General features: G+C 41.7%; 1 protein-coding gene across 1 annotated transcript in view; it reads left to right on the plus strand.

Annotated features, from left to right (window-relative positions):
• Positions 1-16157, plus strand: part of cnksr2a (connector enhancer of kinase suppressor of Ras 2a) — a 97323-nt gene that overhangs the window by 43374 nt on the left and 37792 nt on the right. The window contains exons 5-11 of the mRNA XM_072445423.1: positions 1475-1516; positions 4649-4768; positions 5102-5161; positions 6724-6792; positions 11572-11718; positions 13805-13917; positions 15991-16133. Of these exons, the coding sequence (XP_072301524.1) occupies positions 1475-1516; positions 4649-4768; positions 5102-5161; positions 6724-6792; positions 11572-11718; positions 13805-13917; positions 15991-16133 (694 nt within the window). The remainder of the gene's footprint in view (positions 1-1474; positions 1517-4648; positions 4769-5101; positions 5162-6723; positions 6793-11571; positions 11719-13804; positions 13918-15990; positions 16134-16157) is intronic.

Raw genomic sequence — 16157 nt, forward strand, 5'->3', positions numbered from 1 at the left:
TTTACAAAACTAGATTCAAAGTTTAAACAAATTAATACGATATAACACACATCGATTGACTATTGAGTTTGTATTTGTCAAAAGCAGGAACAAAAATCACACGACTAGATACAAATCCAGGCTTCAAACCAGGTCTGACCCAGAAGTGAAAAGGTCCACAGCTCTACATCTGCCACTCCAACATTATCCTATAGTATTCTTTGCGATATGTATAGAAAAATGTGATTAATAATTCAAATTTCAATACAGCAGAGGCCCCGTTGATGGCTCGTACGCCTCGAAATGCCCTGAAAGGCTGTGTGGGCGAAGCTGCTGCCGCCAGAGTAGATCCTTGAGTGAGATCCTCGTGCTATTTGTGTTCTCACTGTCTCCTTTATGTGACTGGCATGTGCTTGAACGTACAGTATATATCAATAAAACATCCAAATATACAGTGTCTGTTTGCGCGGGCGATGGAGGAAACGGCAGAGGCTGTGGGGAGACGGTGAAACAGTGTCGGCTGGTTTGGATTGACTAAGACGGCTTAAAAAAACAATAAAGACAATTAAAATATAAATAAATTGATAAATAGATAAAATAAATAAAATAAATAAAATAAATAAAATAAATAAAATAAATAAAATAAATAAAATAAATAAAATAAATAAAATAAATAAAATATAATGAAATACATAAAATAAATAAATATTTAGCTGTTGTGTTGTGGCAAGAGCCAAATTTATTTTAATTATAAATATCTAAAAGGCAAATTTACAAATGTTGAACCTAATCAATGAAAAATAAAATAAAAGCGTACAAAAACAAACAAAACAACAACAATCATTTGTATTATTTGCCTGACTTTAGACCTCATTATATTATAACAAAACACACATTTTAAAAGTATTGGTAACGCTTTAGAATAAGGTTCCTTTGTAAATGCCTTATAAGTGCTTATAAAGAAATAACTAGTGCCTTATAAATAGCTTGCCAAGGAATCTTATTTTAAAGCGTTACCAAAGTGTTAATGTTATGCACTCATCTGACCTGTGATTGGCTGATACAAAACCAGCTAAATACAATAAATACTATAAATATAAATACTTCTTGAAGCCAGCGACGCTTCCACATGAAGAAGACTAAGTAATCTTTGGCTTTGTGTCGGGATGTCACAATATGAAGTTTAGAATGACTATTATTGTGAGACTTTATGATTTATAATGATTATTTACCATTATTGACACAACTAGCAAACAACAGTGATGACCGTTACTCTAGTCCATCACGTAACTGGCTTTATAAAATCAAACTTTCTGAATGTCAAAGTAAATACGAGACGAGAAGCCAGATGGAAAAAAAAATACTTGACAGGACCACAGGTGTGATGGACGGGCATATACATGAATAATATATACTCTTTAACGCAGCGGCAGTACGTTCAAAGACACACGCGGAGGCTCTGATGTTGTTACATTAAACGCTGCTTTTCCCACAGGACTGCACCGTGTTCGAGACCGAGAACAAGATCCTTCATGTGGTGAGTGTAACTCTGACGGCCGCTCTTCATATGAGTCCTGTAATAATATATATCTCTAAAGTGTGTTTTAAATGTATATCTCTAAAGTGTGTTTTAAATGTATATCTCTAAAATGTGTTTTAAATGTATATCTCTAAAGTGTGTTTTAAATGTATATCTCTAAAATGTGTTTTAAATGTATATCTCTAAAGTGTGTTTTAAATGTATATCTCTAAAATGTGTTTTAAATGTATATCTCTAAAGTGTGTTTTAAATGTATATCTCTAAAGTGTGTTTTAAATGTATATCTCTAAAGTGTGAGTACCTCTGACGGCCGCTCTTCATGCTCTAATGAGTTCTGTAATAATGTATATCTCTAAAATGTGTGTAACTGTAGTAAAAAAAAGGCCAGTTTAGATCACTTTAGAATGAGGTTCCTTAGTATTTATTATTACAATGTATTAATATGAAATAGTTATGTATTTGTAAGCACTTATAATGCACTTAGGAACATTTGTAGATGGGTTATAATAGTTTATAAATGTTAACAAGCAATTAACAACAACAAAAATTAAAACAATGCTTTTTAAACAATTTTACGTGATGAATACTTGGAAATTGCGATTAACAAAAATGTATAAACAAATATTTACACCTTTATAATTAGTTTACTTAGAAATCTTGTTTTAAAGCATTAGCCGATTCCTTAAATAAAGTATATTATGGTAACTTTAATCTACAGAACTATGTCGGTGTAATCCCTCATTCGTCCAGGCGTGTTCCATAGTAGAAAAAGCTTCAGTTGTAGTCATCTGGACTCAGTTTGAAAAAATAGACGTTTCGACTCTCATCCAAGAGTCATTGTCAATAAAAGAATTTAGATCGAGAACTCCGATATTAATACTGTTCTGTGGTAAGACCCACCCATTGGGAGGAGCCTTCCTGAAGTAGAAAGAGTTGTTTGTTTCAACAGAAACTCCCCCCTTGTATCTACCGAGCTAGCCTATTCAGAATCTTAATGCGCTATTAGAAACCTCTTTGTCTTTGTGAGACCCTGGCTCAACCACCCTGAGTACCTGATTAGCATCTGAATGTCCTTTACCTTTCCAGGGGTTCAGTAACCCATTATAAATAACAGGAAGATTAAACCTTAGCCCTTTTTCTACTACAGAACTATATACAAATCCACATGCATGTCATAGATGTGGATGATATGAATCTTTGGCACTTTTTCAAGGTTTATCTCTGTTAGGTTTGAGCACTTTCCTTCTATAAATATGTTTGAACCTTTTTTGGGGTCACAACAATCTCAAAAACAGTGAAATGTGGTGTAGTTCTTGCATCTAAAAAGGGGAACACCAACATGTCAAATTAATAATTAAGAATAAGTAGCATTAGAGTGAGATGAAAAACACACATAAACTTTTCTTTTTATCCGCAGCTACACAAATACTGCAGCCAGTTTCAAAAGCACACGTTTAAATCCACAATGTCATGTCCAGTGTGAAATGAACTGAACGATGTCCCCAAACCCGTCCGGTTACACAGTTCTTTGACGCGGCGCCGTGTCAACAGACGGAGCTAACGTGGTTATCAAGGCCTGTGTGAAGATGACTGTATCCGTAGTAACGCCCCGTGACGACCAAGTGACACGATTAGCGATGAATTATGTGTGAACGACGTGGTGATGCTAAACACGCGGCCACGTGAACAACACGCGTTTGCATTAGATTACAAGTACATAGACCCGGACCGTTTAGGAGAAAGTAAAAAGTATTTCATCGCAATTTTTCTGACAATTATTACGATTTCAAGTTTATGCCGAATATATTATTGAATTGTCTGTGGAGGATTGTGTGGCACTTCAACAATGTCATGCTTCACAGAAGAAGAGCTCTAAATGAAACTCTTCTGGTACAGTGTGTGTGCCACTTGCTCATCTCCATGGATACGTGTTGCTTTCCCTGCGATGCTCCACAGTGTAGCATTAAACCCTCTTAAATCTCCATGGAGACAAACTGGTGACACGACGAGGCCAAGTTACAAGACGGATCCAGACGTGGCAAAAGTACTGAAGTTCACTACTCAAGTCAAAGTACAATTACTCGTCTAAAAATGGACTATGGTCCATTTTAAGTCAAAGTACAGCTGAAACTACTTTACTTGAGTAAAGTACAAAAGCACACCAGCTCCGCCCGGTGGACAGGGCATACTCGGAGTAGGGTAAATATCCAAGTTCTCAGACTAGATCCACAGATTAAAAATTACTCGAAACGTCCTGTTTTTCAAAAAACAGTGTCAAGGTGAACACAACGGAACCTTTTCCTACAATTAATGGGACTAAGGGTATTTAAACAGTTCATAAATTATAGTGGTGAAAATGGTAGTAAAAAGGATCAGACGCATGTTTTAATTTTCTCTACATTTTAGCGTGTTAATGATGACGACTGCACAGAAACCTTTTTATTTCCAGGAGCTAAAGCCTGATCAAGTCATTCACCTGCTTATGTTTATGAACACGCTCGGGCCGACAGAACCATGACTCGAGCATGGACAGAATACAGGACAGACAAAAGCAACAAAACCCTGTTATAATGCAATGTAAAGTACAGATACTTGGGTATAAAAGTAAGGAGGAGAAGTAAAAAGTTGCTAGAAATGTTAATAAGTAACAGATACCTGAAATATCTACTTACTGGTAAGTACAGTAACGAAGTATAAATACCACCTCTGGACCGATTTGCTACAAGAGGTTAAAACATTGACATAGAACAATCTCGAACAGACGAAAACATTTAAAAATACAAGCTAAAGAGAGAATGTCTTGAGAAGGCTGTGCATCCCTGTGAACTGACTTTTACATCTCCATGGAGACGAGCAGGTGGCAAACCCATAACCATTTTGTTCCTAATAACACACAGAAATAATAGCTTTCATGCTTGTCAATGAAAATGAATGAAAAAGAACATTGTATATAATCCATGTTATCAACAACGCAGTGGGTTTGTTTGTAAGATTATCCACAGTAAAATGTGTATAGTACAGGTAAAAGTACAGTGCTTTTACTTATGTACTTTGCTACTCTCCACCAGTGGTACAATGTGTATTTATATTAAACTCTGCTAACCACACGCTGATGTATTCCTCCCCCAGTGCAAAACGCTGTCCGAGGTGTGTGAACACATCGTGTGCGTGTCGTCGGACCCTCTGGTTTCCCAGTCGGCGCACCTCGAGCTCGTGCACCTCACCAACATCAAAACCTCCGAAGGCCTGGTAATGATTTCTGCATCTCGGAACCGTTCCCCGCCTCCCGCCAAGATTATCCACTTTAAATCTCTGCGCGTGTCGGGGGAAACATTTCCATAAAAACCCCACAGAGCCGCTCGGTTCCGGCCGCACAGACAGCGCTAAAGTCTGCGCTCTCCCGTCCGGAAATGAATCGGATGGACTTGCTGGCGGCGCCGTTAAAGCCGTGCATTTATATAGGCTATTAAAATGAACAACGGCAAACAAGGGTGAACAAGAGCGTCGAGATTAGCACGAAGAAGAGATGTAACGGACACGCTCTGAACGCTAAAACACTAACTTTATGCTTGTCTTTTGAAGGGAATGTACATCAAGTCGACGTATGACGGCCTGCACGTCATCACAGGGACCACTGAAGGGGTGAGAGACAGTGAGGGGCTCTATGTTCTGCAGCCCATACAAGAAAAGTCAATATATCTGTGCTAATATCGGTATCAAACTGGCTTTTTTGTGTGTCTGGATACTGATATCTTGTCATATTCTTGCACCATGTCTCGGTTTGCCACGGCGTCGTTCACATTGCATCTTTTTTTAGACGGAATAGTGAGCGCAAATGGGAAATATGATCGTAAAATGTGGTTGTGTTACACAGTTACGCAAAGAACTATTAATAGAAATGTTGTTTTTTCAAAAGTGGTGGACGAGGATTCAAAAGTCTGGACACTCTTTTAGACATTAAGGCAAGGCAAGTTTATTTGTAGAGCACATTTCATACACAAGGCAAATCAAAGTGCTTCACACAACAGGAAAAAATGCATTCAAATCACAAAGAAATTACAGAAATATAATAAAATTAACTAAATCAAAAATAAAAATAAAAAACACCAAGCCAAATTAAGACGTTTCAACTTCCGTCCGAAAGTCATTTTTAATCGGATGGAAGTCGAAACGTGTCCAGATGACTACTTTTGACGCCTTGTCTGCCGCGGAGCATCGACGTTTTACCGAAGTGAAGAGTTCATTGTGGACTTCACTACGACGTCAATGTGTGGGCGTACTGGGAGATTTAGGATCATTAAGTCGGCAGATATCGATTACTGGCCGCCGCAGCAGGCACAGAACGAGATGTGTGTGATCAGTATCATTTTTGAACATGAGAATGAACAGAAAGCTGCAATGTTAATAATTCCTCCAATAAATAGATAGAAATATTGACAATACATTAAAATTGAGTGGCTCTCAAACTGGGGTTCAAGTACTGATTGTAGTGCGCAGGCTTCTTCTGGTCGGACCTATTTTTGTCACTTGGTTTACCGTATTTTCCGGACTATAAGTCGCACTGGAGTATGAAATGCGGATGAAAATAACAAATAATATCATATATTCGTCGCACTGGAGTATGAAATGCGGTTGCAAGTGTGAAAATAACAGATAATATCAGTCGCACTGGAGTATAAGTCGCACCAGCCTAAAAAATATTAATAGAGAAGAAAAAAACATATATAAGTTGCTCTGGAGTATGAAATGTGTGAAAGTGTGAAAATAACAAATAATATCACATATAAGTCACTTCGGAGTATAAGTATAAGTATATTAGTATAAATACTATGAATAACTATGAAAAAAGGTGCGACTTATAGTCCAGAATAGAAATTTAGCCTTGGTTAAACAAGTATTTGGAGTTAAAACCTTCAGAAACATTGCATTAAAACATTAAATGAATATTTCCACGTCAAAGGAAGCGAGACGTTTAATCGTACATGACCGTCGTGACTGCTTCAGCTTCAATGTCGATTTATCTTCGAGAAGCGAAACAGCCCGTGTGTTTTTGGCGAAAGCGTAGAAACTCCTCGGGGGGGAAGGCGTCCTCCGCTTCGGGCCGTGTCCTAAAACTTCCCGCCCGGCCGCACATTGGGATCGATGGTTACGGGTCGATGTTCTTCTGCTCGTGTGTCTGACTCTTGTGTGTTTGGCGTCTCCAGTCGCCGGCAGATCGCTGCAAGAAGATCCACGCGGGGGATGAAGTCATACAAGTCAATCACCAAACTGTGGTCAGTGTTTACTGAATACACGCACATCATCGCAAGTGTTTTGTGGAAACTACGGTGCTGGATGATGACTGACGGGACAGAAATCTGGACTAATATCAATACAAATCAATGCTGTCAATGTTGTTTTGAGCAGATAGTTTGTTATAAAAAAGTGCGGCAAAAAGAGCTGATTAAATATGAATGAATGAAGATGTATATTGTAAACTACTGAATATTTTTGCACGTTTGTAGCTTATTTTACTGTCATTTCTTTTTTGTCTGATGATTAAACCTCAACACATTAAAAGACGCCACGATTCGGTTCCATTCACGATTCATCACGATCTTATCATGATCTTACCATGGTTTGTAAAATAATGACACTTTTTATGTCAATATCCCCAATTTGGTGACAAAAAACCTTGAGAAATAATGCATTTGAATTATTATTATTATTGTAAATTATAATGGGTGAATTGCACAATTGTGTCGTAATTGAGTTCATTGGCATTTGCTTTTGTAGTGCTTAATGTGCATGGGCTCTTTCTTACATTTAGACGACATCTTCATATTAGATTAACGCATTTAACACGTGCTCATCATATTCCACTTGTGAACGTCTTCACTGCATAAAGCGCTTCTGCCTCTTTACAGTCGTTCGGTGACATGTTTCGCCACATTTACTTGTCGGAAACACTTTACGCTTGGACGCAGTTGACCCTCCCACTGTGCACTCGCGTCCTCGTGCGTCTGTGTGCGTCCGTGTGTGTCCTTGTGCGTCCTTGTGCGTCCTCGTGCGTCCGTGTGCATCTGTGTGCGTCCTTGTGCGTCCTCGTGCGTCCGTGTGCGTCCTCGTGCGTCCGTGTGTGTCCTTGTGCGTCCTTGTGCGTCCTCGTGCGTCCTCGTGCGTCCGTGTGCGTCCTCGTGCGTCCGTGTGCGTCCTCGTCCGTCCGTGTGCGTCCTCGTGCGTCCTTGTGCGTCCTCGTGCGTCCTTGTGCGTCCTCATGCATCCATGTGCGTCCTCATACGTCCGTGTGCGTCCTCGTCCGTCCGTGTGCGTCCTCGTGCGTCCTTGTGCGTCCTCGTGCGTCCTTGTGCGTCCTCATGCATCCATGTGCGTCCTCATGCATCCGTGTGCGTCCTCGTGCGTCCGTGTGCGTCCTCGTACGTCCGTGTGCGTCCTCGTGCGTCCGTGTGCGTCCTCATGCATCCGTGGGCGTCCGTGAGCGTCCTTGTGCGTCCGTGAGCGTCCTCGTGCTTCCGTGAGCGTCCTCGTGCTTCCGTGTGCGTCCTTGTGCGTCCGTGAGCGTCCTCGTGCATCCGTGTGCGTCCGTGTGCGTCCGTGTGCATCCTTGTGCGTCCGTGTGCGTCCGTGTGCATCCTTGTGCGTCCGTGAGCGTCCTCGTGCATCCGTGTGCGTCCTTGTGCGTCCGTGTGCATCCATGTGCGTCCTTGTGCGTCCGTGAGCGTCCTCGTGCATCCGTGTGCGTCCGTGTGCGTCCGTGTGCATCCCTGTGCGTCCTTGTGCGTCCGTGTGCATCCGTGTGCGTCCTTGTGCGTCCGTGAGCGTCCTCGTGCATCCGTGTGCGTCCGTGTGCGTCCGTGTGCATCCGTGTGCGTCCGTGTGCGTCCTTATGCGTCCGTGTGCGTCTTCGTGCGTCCTCATGCATCCGTATCCGTGTGCGTCCGTGAGCGTCCTCGTGCGTCCGTGTGCGTCCTCGTGCGTCCTCGTGTGTCCGCGTGCGTCCGTGTGCGTCCGTGTGCGTCCGCGTTAAGGCTGTTCGATAATAGTTGTTTGCTACGCGCACTGAAACAAAGTCGCGGTATCATACATAATACATTAGCTATTATTTAATTCTTTTATAATGCTGTTGACTCTCATTTGCTGTTGTAAATTATTGAAAAGATGTACTTGCAATTGATGAATACTAATTGCACGATTAGTAGGCAAACGAGAGAAAACATGTTGTGGACAAAGTCAGTACCTCGAAATGAGGATTTTAAACCAGAACAATGTCTGTAGTTGCCATCACATCTCAAAAAAAGCAGGACTAAAGCTGTGTTCTGGTTTATTCCTGATGTAGAATTAATCTTGTCTTGTTCTAGTCCATGTTTAGTAGGGCAAAATAAATCGCAATCGATTTAATTAAGTCTTATTACTCATGAACTCTGTAGATTTGGCCTCTACATATTATGTTCTGAAATACATGGGATTCTTGAATTTGTTTAGCAGTTCAAATGTTACTCTTCTCTCAAATGTTGAAGCTCCTGGACTTGTTTAAAATATGCACTTTCAACAGACTTCAATTGCATTAAGATTTTGCAAAAATCAGACGTTTAGTTCCGTGTTTAGCCTTAATCGAGCTCGCAACTGACCAGTATGTTGACCATAGCAGAAGCTTCAAAATCCCCATTGGTTCAACATGAGGCTGACTGAAAAGACTTTAATATTCCACCTCTTCTGCCGTTAAAAGCATGTGTTAAATCATTTTTCGGAGTTGAGGGAAAGATAACTTTGTCCGGGGGGTGATTTTAATGTGCACGTGTATAACTTAAGCTCTGTTCAGTTATTTTTTAAAATTTTTGATGGTGTTTACCTGAAAAACCCCAGCACACAACACAATCCCTGTATTTTGATGTGTGCGTGTGTGAAAATGTGAATTAATATGTACGTAGAACACACAAAATTTATGAGTTGTACATGGAAGATATCGAATTAGAGGAGAAATTCATCTTTGACACGTTCATTTAAATAAAAAATGATACAATTCATACAGTGCCGACGCATAATGATTTAAATTCACATTTTTAAAACTTCTTTACCACTAGTTGCATCCATACCACAACATCTTGGTGTAGCATTTGTCCACCAACCAAGAGATTCCGCTAAAGAGTTATTAATGAGTCCATGTTTCTCTGACGTTAAGTGCTTTACATCTTAAAACACTACTGAGTTATCCACTTTACTTTACACAATCTGCTTTAAAAGTTGCACAAAAGTTGAACAAGTGAGATCCTCCGCACGTTTTCCCCGTTTGTTTACATTCTCCGTCGCAGCTCGGCTTCATTGTTTTGCGTCTAAATATACGAGGCAGAGATGAGATGCACTTGTTTTTAAACTGGGGGCAGGTTACATCACGTATAATGAGCTATACATAGTCCCTCCACCACCTCCACTCCCACTCGCTCGGCGCAGAAGGCTCCAACCAGCTCAATCCAATCACGACGTGGACGGACTTCAAAAGGCTGCCTGCGCACAACTCCCTCTTTCCAAACTGCTTTACCTCCGTCCGCAGCGATTACAGAAGCAGATAACGGTGTTTTTCAAGCACAAAGCTGCAGCATTTGCCTCTGGGGATGAACCAGACCTGTAAATGCAGCCGGTTGTTGATGTTTTGATGTCGAAAATGGTTTGGTGCCTGTATTAAAAGTTAAAGTTGACAGTTTCTAGTTGGCAGAGACATTATGGCTTTGACTAGAATGTTTCACAGTGTGGCATTTGACTTATCTATCGTGTGTTTCTTCAGCTACAGGTGTTTTTATTGCAGAAAAGAATAGCTCCTGTCATCTTCATCCAATAGAATTCGTTCGAGTCTTAATCTGAATCAAATAAATAAATAATATTATGAAAGTAAAGACATTTTGAGATGGGCAGAACGTTGAAATAGTAATCATAATTGAGTGTTCTTTTGGAGATATGGAACATTTAAATAAATATTGTTGTATATATAATTTGTAATGAAAAAAAGATGAGGAAAAAAATTCAAAACACTATATATTTCTGTCTGATCGTTGAACAGAAGTAATACATTTAGTGCAGTTCTGTTGGAATTACATACAATTGTCTGAATATTGTTATCTAGAAAAACAAATAAAAACATTGACATATTATTTTTTTGTCAATATTGATCACCCCCACTTCAAAAACAGGCATTCATACTGTACGCTAAACAAAATCAACTAAAATGATAAAGTATTGCAGTTTTTACAGCGGTTAAATAAGATTAAAAAAAGGATGAATGGCTAACACAAAACTGAAACGGCATAGACGGAGAACATATTCTTTGCCCCAAATTAAATCAACTTTAAGTCATACCTAAGGGAGAAAGGAAGAAATAGCCTACAATTAAATTCATGTTAAAATAAGAAGTGTTTTTGTGCTACTTCTTGGCCATAACTGCAATATAGTACCATGTGAGATATAAAACATGTCTGAAATCCTAAAAGTACCAAACACTATTTAAGATAAGATAAGATATTCCTTTATTGTCCCACATATTTCCGTGGTCACGTTTCACCCGTTTCACCCGTTTCACCCGTTTCACCCGGTTCACCCGTTTCACCCGCTTCACCCGGTTCACCCGTTTCACCCGGTTCACCCGTTTCACCCGTTTCACCCGGTTCACCCGTTTCACCCGTTTCACCCGGTTCACCCGTTTCACCCGCTTCACCCGTTTCACCCGGTTCACCCGTTTCACCCGTTTCACCCGGTTCATTCACCCGTTTCACCCGTTTCACCCGCTTCACCCGGTTCACCCGTTTCACCCGGTTCACCCGTTTCACCCGGTTCACCCGTTTCACCCGCTTCACCCGTTTCACCCGTTTCACCCGGTTCACCCGTTTCACCCGGTTCACCCGTTTCCCCCGTTTCACCCGCTTCACCCGGTTCACCCGTTTCACCCGCTTCACCCGTTTCACCCGCTTCACCCGGTTCACCCGTTTCACCCGTTTCCCCCGTTTCACCCGCTTCACCCGGTTCACCCGCTTCACCCGTTTCCCCCGTCCCCCCTTCTGCTTCAGGTGGGCTGGCAGCTGCGTAACCTGGTGGGATCTCTCCGAGCGGACAAAGGGGTCGTGTCGCTGACCCTGAAGAAGCGTCCGCAGAGCACGCTCAGCTCCGCCCCGGCGCTGCTCAAGAACATGCGCTGGAAACCCCTGGCGCTACAGGTCAGGCTCCTGCGCCCGTGTCGTTTCTGCACGTTTACCGACGCGCCCGGTTGTGAAGGGAGCCGGCGTGTCGGCAAACGGCGGCGTGAAGTAACCGACACATTTCCCAGACACAGAATAACTGACGCAGACTGCTTTAGCAAGAGAGAGACAATTAAAGGGACAGAATCAGAAAAGGAATCAGAAAAGAATGAAAACAGAATTCACAAACATAGGAACTTGTGCAACATAAATCAATGAACAATGATAAAACAACCTATTTAAGTCAAAAAGAAAAACTATTTAAATCTGGTTAAATCAGGATAACAATTAAAATAGGCTTTCTATTTATGCAACATTTACCTTTTACAGCTAAATACAGTTACAGTTAAATTTACAGCTGTAGCGCAGAAAGTCAACAGTGCAGTGACTGATTGATTGATTAAATTAGTTGAAGAGGTGTTTAAGAAGTGTTCATGAGTCCAACGACAGAGGGAAGGAAAGAATGTCGTACTTGTAGTTCAAGATAATCCCGATAATAATTGTAATGTTGAGCTATTCCCAATTGCAAAAACATTGTTCATGACGTCAAAGCTGTTTTAAGTTGTCGTTCGACCAATGTGTTTACGGCGTTTTGGTTTCACAAGAATTATTCAATAACAGCAGCATATTTGAGCCTCACACATTGGGTTTGACCGATCGTTCATCCTTTTTTAAACCAGTAAAGCTGCTCGGACGGTTCAACACTGATTAATCCCAAGGTCTGTGGTAATAATTTTACACGTAGAATGCAATGTTCGAGTTGTTTATCAGATTTGTATTTGTTTCACTTGCACACTAATCGAAAAAAACACTTGCAGGAACAGATTTCATAAGCAAGTTTGTCATTCAGACGCCTCCTGCCACTCACCCATAATAGACCTTGACACTGAATGTTGCAGTTTGACATTCGTGAAATATACCAATGAATTCAGTTAGCGTGAGACAAGCGATTACAGAATCTACACAATGGGAACAAGGGGAAACGAGCGCGGAAAACTGGATTCCACTCTCCCATTTGTGTGACTATTTCTGAGATCCAAATGGAATGACACATTGACATGACTAACATGTTATGCAGCGATTACAAAGCACAAGTCAAGCCCCATGCAAAGCCACAAACATGTTCAAATGTAATGATTCACTTCTCATTTATTCACAAAGAAGTTGCATTCGTTGCTCCACTTATTTGTTTATGGATGTTTCGTCCTTAAAGTAATGTATTGGGTTGATCTTGATTAGACATCGCCCAAGGATTGTTATGGACTGAATTGGTGTATAACATGTTTTTCCTCAACATTTTGATTCAATTATCTCACTTATCTCACAATTGGCATATAATACAAAGGCCTTTCAGCTATTTTTTTTTTTTTTTTGTAAGAGCCAGTGCAGCAGCCATCACAATAAACACAGTACAGAAAGTCACAAAATATTACATTCAATTAAAATATTACAGTAAAAACAACTATCTCAAGGAAAACATCAAGCGTATAGTAAATAAAACACATTTTGAATTGATTTCCAAAAGACTTTAACGGAACTCTATAATCTTTGGTTTAAAATGGTTAAGATTGTGTCATTATTGTGGTGCTTATTTAACCATATAATACAATACAACTGCTTTGTGTAAGAGTAAAATATTAGGTAGGTATTAGGTATTAGGTATTTGGTATTTGGTATTTGGTATTTGGTATTATGTATTATGTATTATGTATTATGTATTATGTATTATGTATTATGTATTATGTATTATATATTATATATTATATATTATATATTATATATTATGTATTAGGTATTAGGTATTAGGTATTAGGTATTAGGTATTATGTATTAGGTATTAGGTATTAGGTATTAGGTATTAGGTATTAGGTATTAGGTATTTGGTATTTGGTATTTGGTATTAGGTATTAGGTATTAGGTATTTGGTATTTGGTATTTGGTATTAGGTATTAGGTATTTGGTATTTGGTATTTGGTATTTGGTATTTGGTATTAGGTCTGAGGGAAAAACTGTAATAATAGTCATATTAATGAAGAGCATTTGTTACTCGTCCCTCTCCTTGCAGCCCACCAGAAGTCCGGGCAGCAGTTCAGGGACTCCATCTGGTACTCCAACCAAGAGCTCCGCCCTTCAGGACCTGTATATCCCTCCTCCACCGAACGAGCCCTACCTGCCCAGGTGTGTTTGTGATGTAGACAGTGGAGAAGCTGCTATTCTACGACCTTTTCATTTGACTTTTGTGGTGTAAAAATGTACGTGATTTAAGCCCAACCTAGTTACTTTATAGTGACCCAGTTTAGGTTTGTGATATTTGAAATTGCAAGACACTTTCCCGGGACCAAACCAGGACCAAACCAAGACCAAACCAAAACCAAACCATGACCAAACCAAGACCAAACCAAGACCAAACCAGGACCTAACCAGGACCAAACCAGGACCAAACCATGACCAAACCAAGACCAAACCAAGACCAAACCAGGACCTAACCAGGACCAAACCAGGACCAAACCAGGACCAAACCAGGACCAAACCAAGACCAAACCAAGACCAAACCAGGACCTAACCAGGACCAAACCAGGACCAAACCATGACCAAACCAAGACCAAACCAAGACCAAACCAGGACCTAACCATGACCAAACCAGGACCAAACCATGACCAAACCATGACCAAACCAAGACCAAACCAAGACCAAACCAAGACCAAACCAGGACCAAACCAGGACCAAACCATGACCAAACCATGACCAAACCAAGACAAAACCAGGACCAAACCAAGACCAAACCAGGACCAAACCAGGACCAAACCAGGACCAAACCAAGACCAAACCAGGACCAAACCAGGACCTAACCATGACCAAACCAGGACCAAACCATGACCAAACCAAGACCAAACCAAGACCAAACCAGGACCTAACCATGACCAAACCAGGACCAAACCAGGACCAAACCAGGACCAAACCAGGACCTAACCATGACCAAACCATGACCAAACCAAGACCAAACCAAGACCAAACCAAGACCAAACCAGGACCAAACCAAGACCAAACCAGGACCAAACCAGGACCAAACCAGGACCAAACCAGGACCAAACCAGGACCTAACCAGGACCAAACCAAGACCAAACCATGACCAAACCAGGACCAAACCAGGACCAAACCAGGACCTAACCAGGACCAAACCAAGACCAAACCAGGACCAAACCAGGACCAAACCAGGACCAAACCAAGACCAAACCAGGACCAAACCATGACCAAACCAGGACCAAACCAGGACCAAACCAGGACTAAACCAGGACCAAACCAGGACCAAACCAGGACCAAACCAGGACCTAACCAGGACCAAACCAAGACCAAACCAGGACCAAACCAGGACCAAACCAGGACCAAACCAAGACCAAACCAGGACCAAACCATGACCAAACCAGGACCAAACCAGGACCAAACCAAGACCAAACCAAGACCAAACCAGGACCTAACCATGACCAAACCAGGACCTAACCATGACCAAACCATGACCAAACCAAGACCAAACCAAGACCAAACCAGGACCAAACCAAGACCAAACCAGGACCAAACCAGGACCAAACCAGGACCAAACCAGGACCTAACCAGGACCAAACCAGGACCTAACCAGGACCAAACCAAGACCAAACCATGACCAAACCAAGACCAAACCAGGACCAAACCTGGACCAAACCTGGACCAAACCAGGACCAAACCAGAACCAAACCTGGACCAAACCTGGACCAAACCAGGACCAAACCAGGACCAAACCAGGACCAAACCATGACCAAACCAAGACCAAACCAGGACCAAACCAGGACCAAACCAGGACCAAACCAAGACCAAACCAGGACCAAACCAGGACCAAACCAGGACCAAACCAGGACCAAACCTGGACCAAACCTGGACCAAACCAGGACCAAACCAGGACCAAACCAGGACCAAACCTGGACCAAACCTGGACCAAACCAGGACCAAACCAGGACCAAACCAGGACCAAACCAGGACCAAACCATGACCAAACCTGGACCAAACCAGGACCAAACCAGGACCAAACCTGGACCAAACCAGGACCAAACCTGGACCAAACCAGAACCAAACCTGGACCAAACCTGGACCAAACCAGGACCAAACCAGGACCAAACCATGACCAAACCAGGATTAGTACGAACACTGCCTCTTTGACAGTAAAACGTATGGGTAATTTTCCAGATGATGAGTCTTATTGTGCATCTGTTGTTGCCGCAGAGATGAGTCCGGAGACGAGCCGTCACGTAACCACGGCAGCCTCAGTCTTGCCAAGCGCTCGGAGTCTCCAAACTCCTTCCTGGACCAAGAAACTCGGCGGCGTGATGACGACGAGCCGCTCTACTGCACCACGCCTACTTACGGTGAGTTTGCTACGAGTTTAGAGC

The sequence above is a fragment of the Eucyclogobius newberryi genome, unplaced genomic scaffold (assembly GCF_026437365.1).
Source record: "Eucyclogobius newberryi isolate DKJ021-1_F unplaced genomic scaffold, fEucNew1.0.hap1 SCAF_147, whole genome shotgun sequence".
Lineage (NCBI taxonomy): Eukaryota > Metazoa > Chordata > Actinopteri > Gobiiformes > Gobiidae > Eucyclogobius > Eucyclogobius newberryi.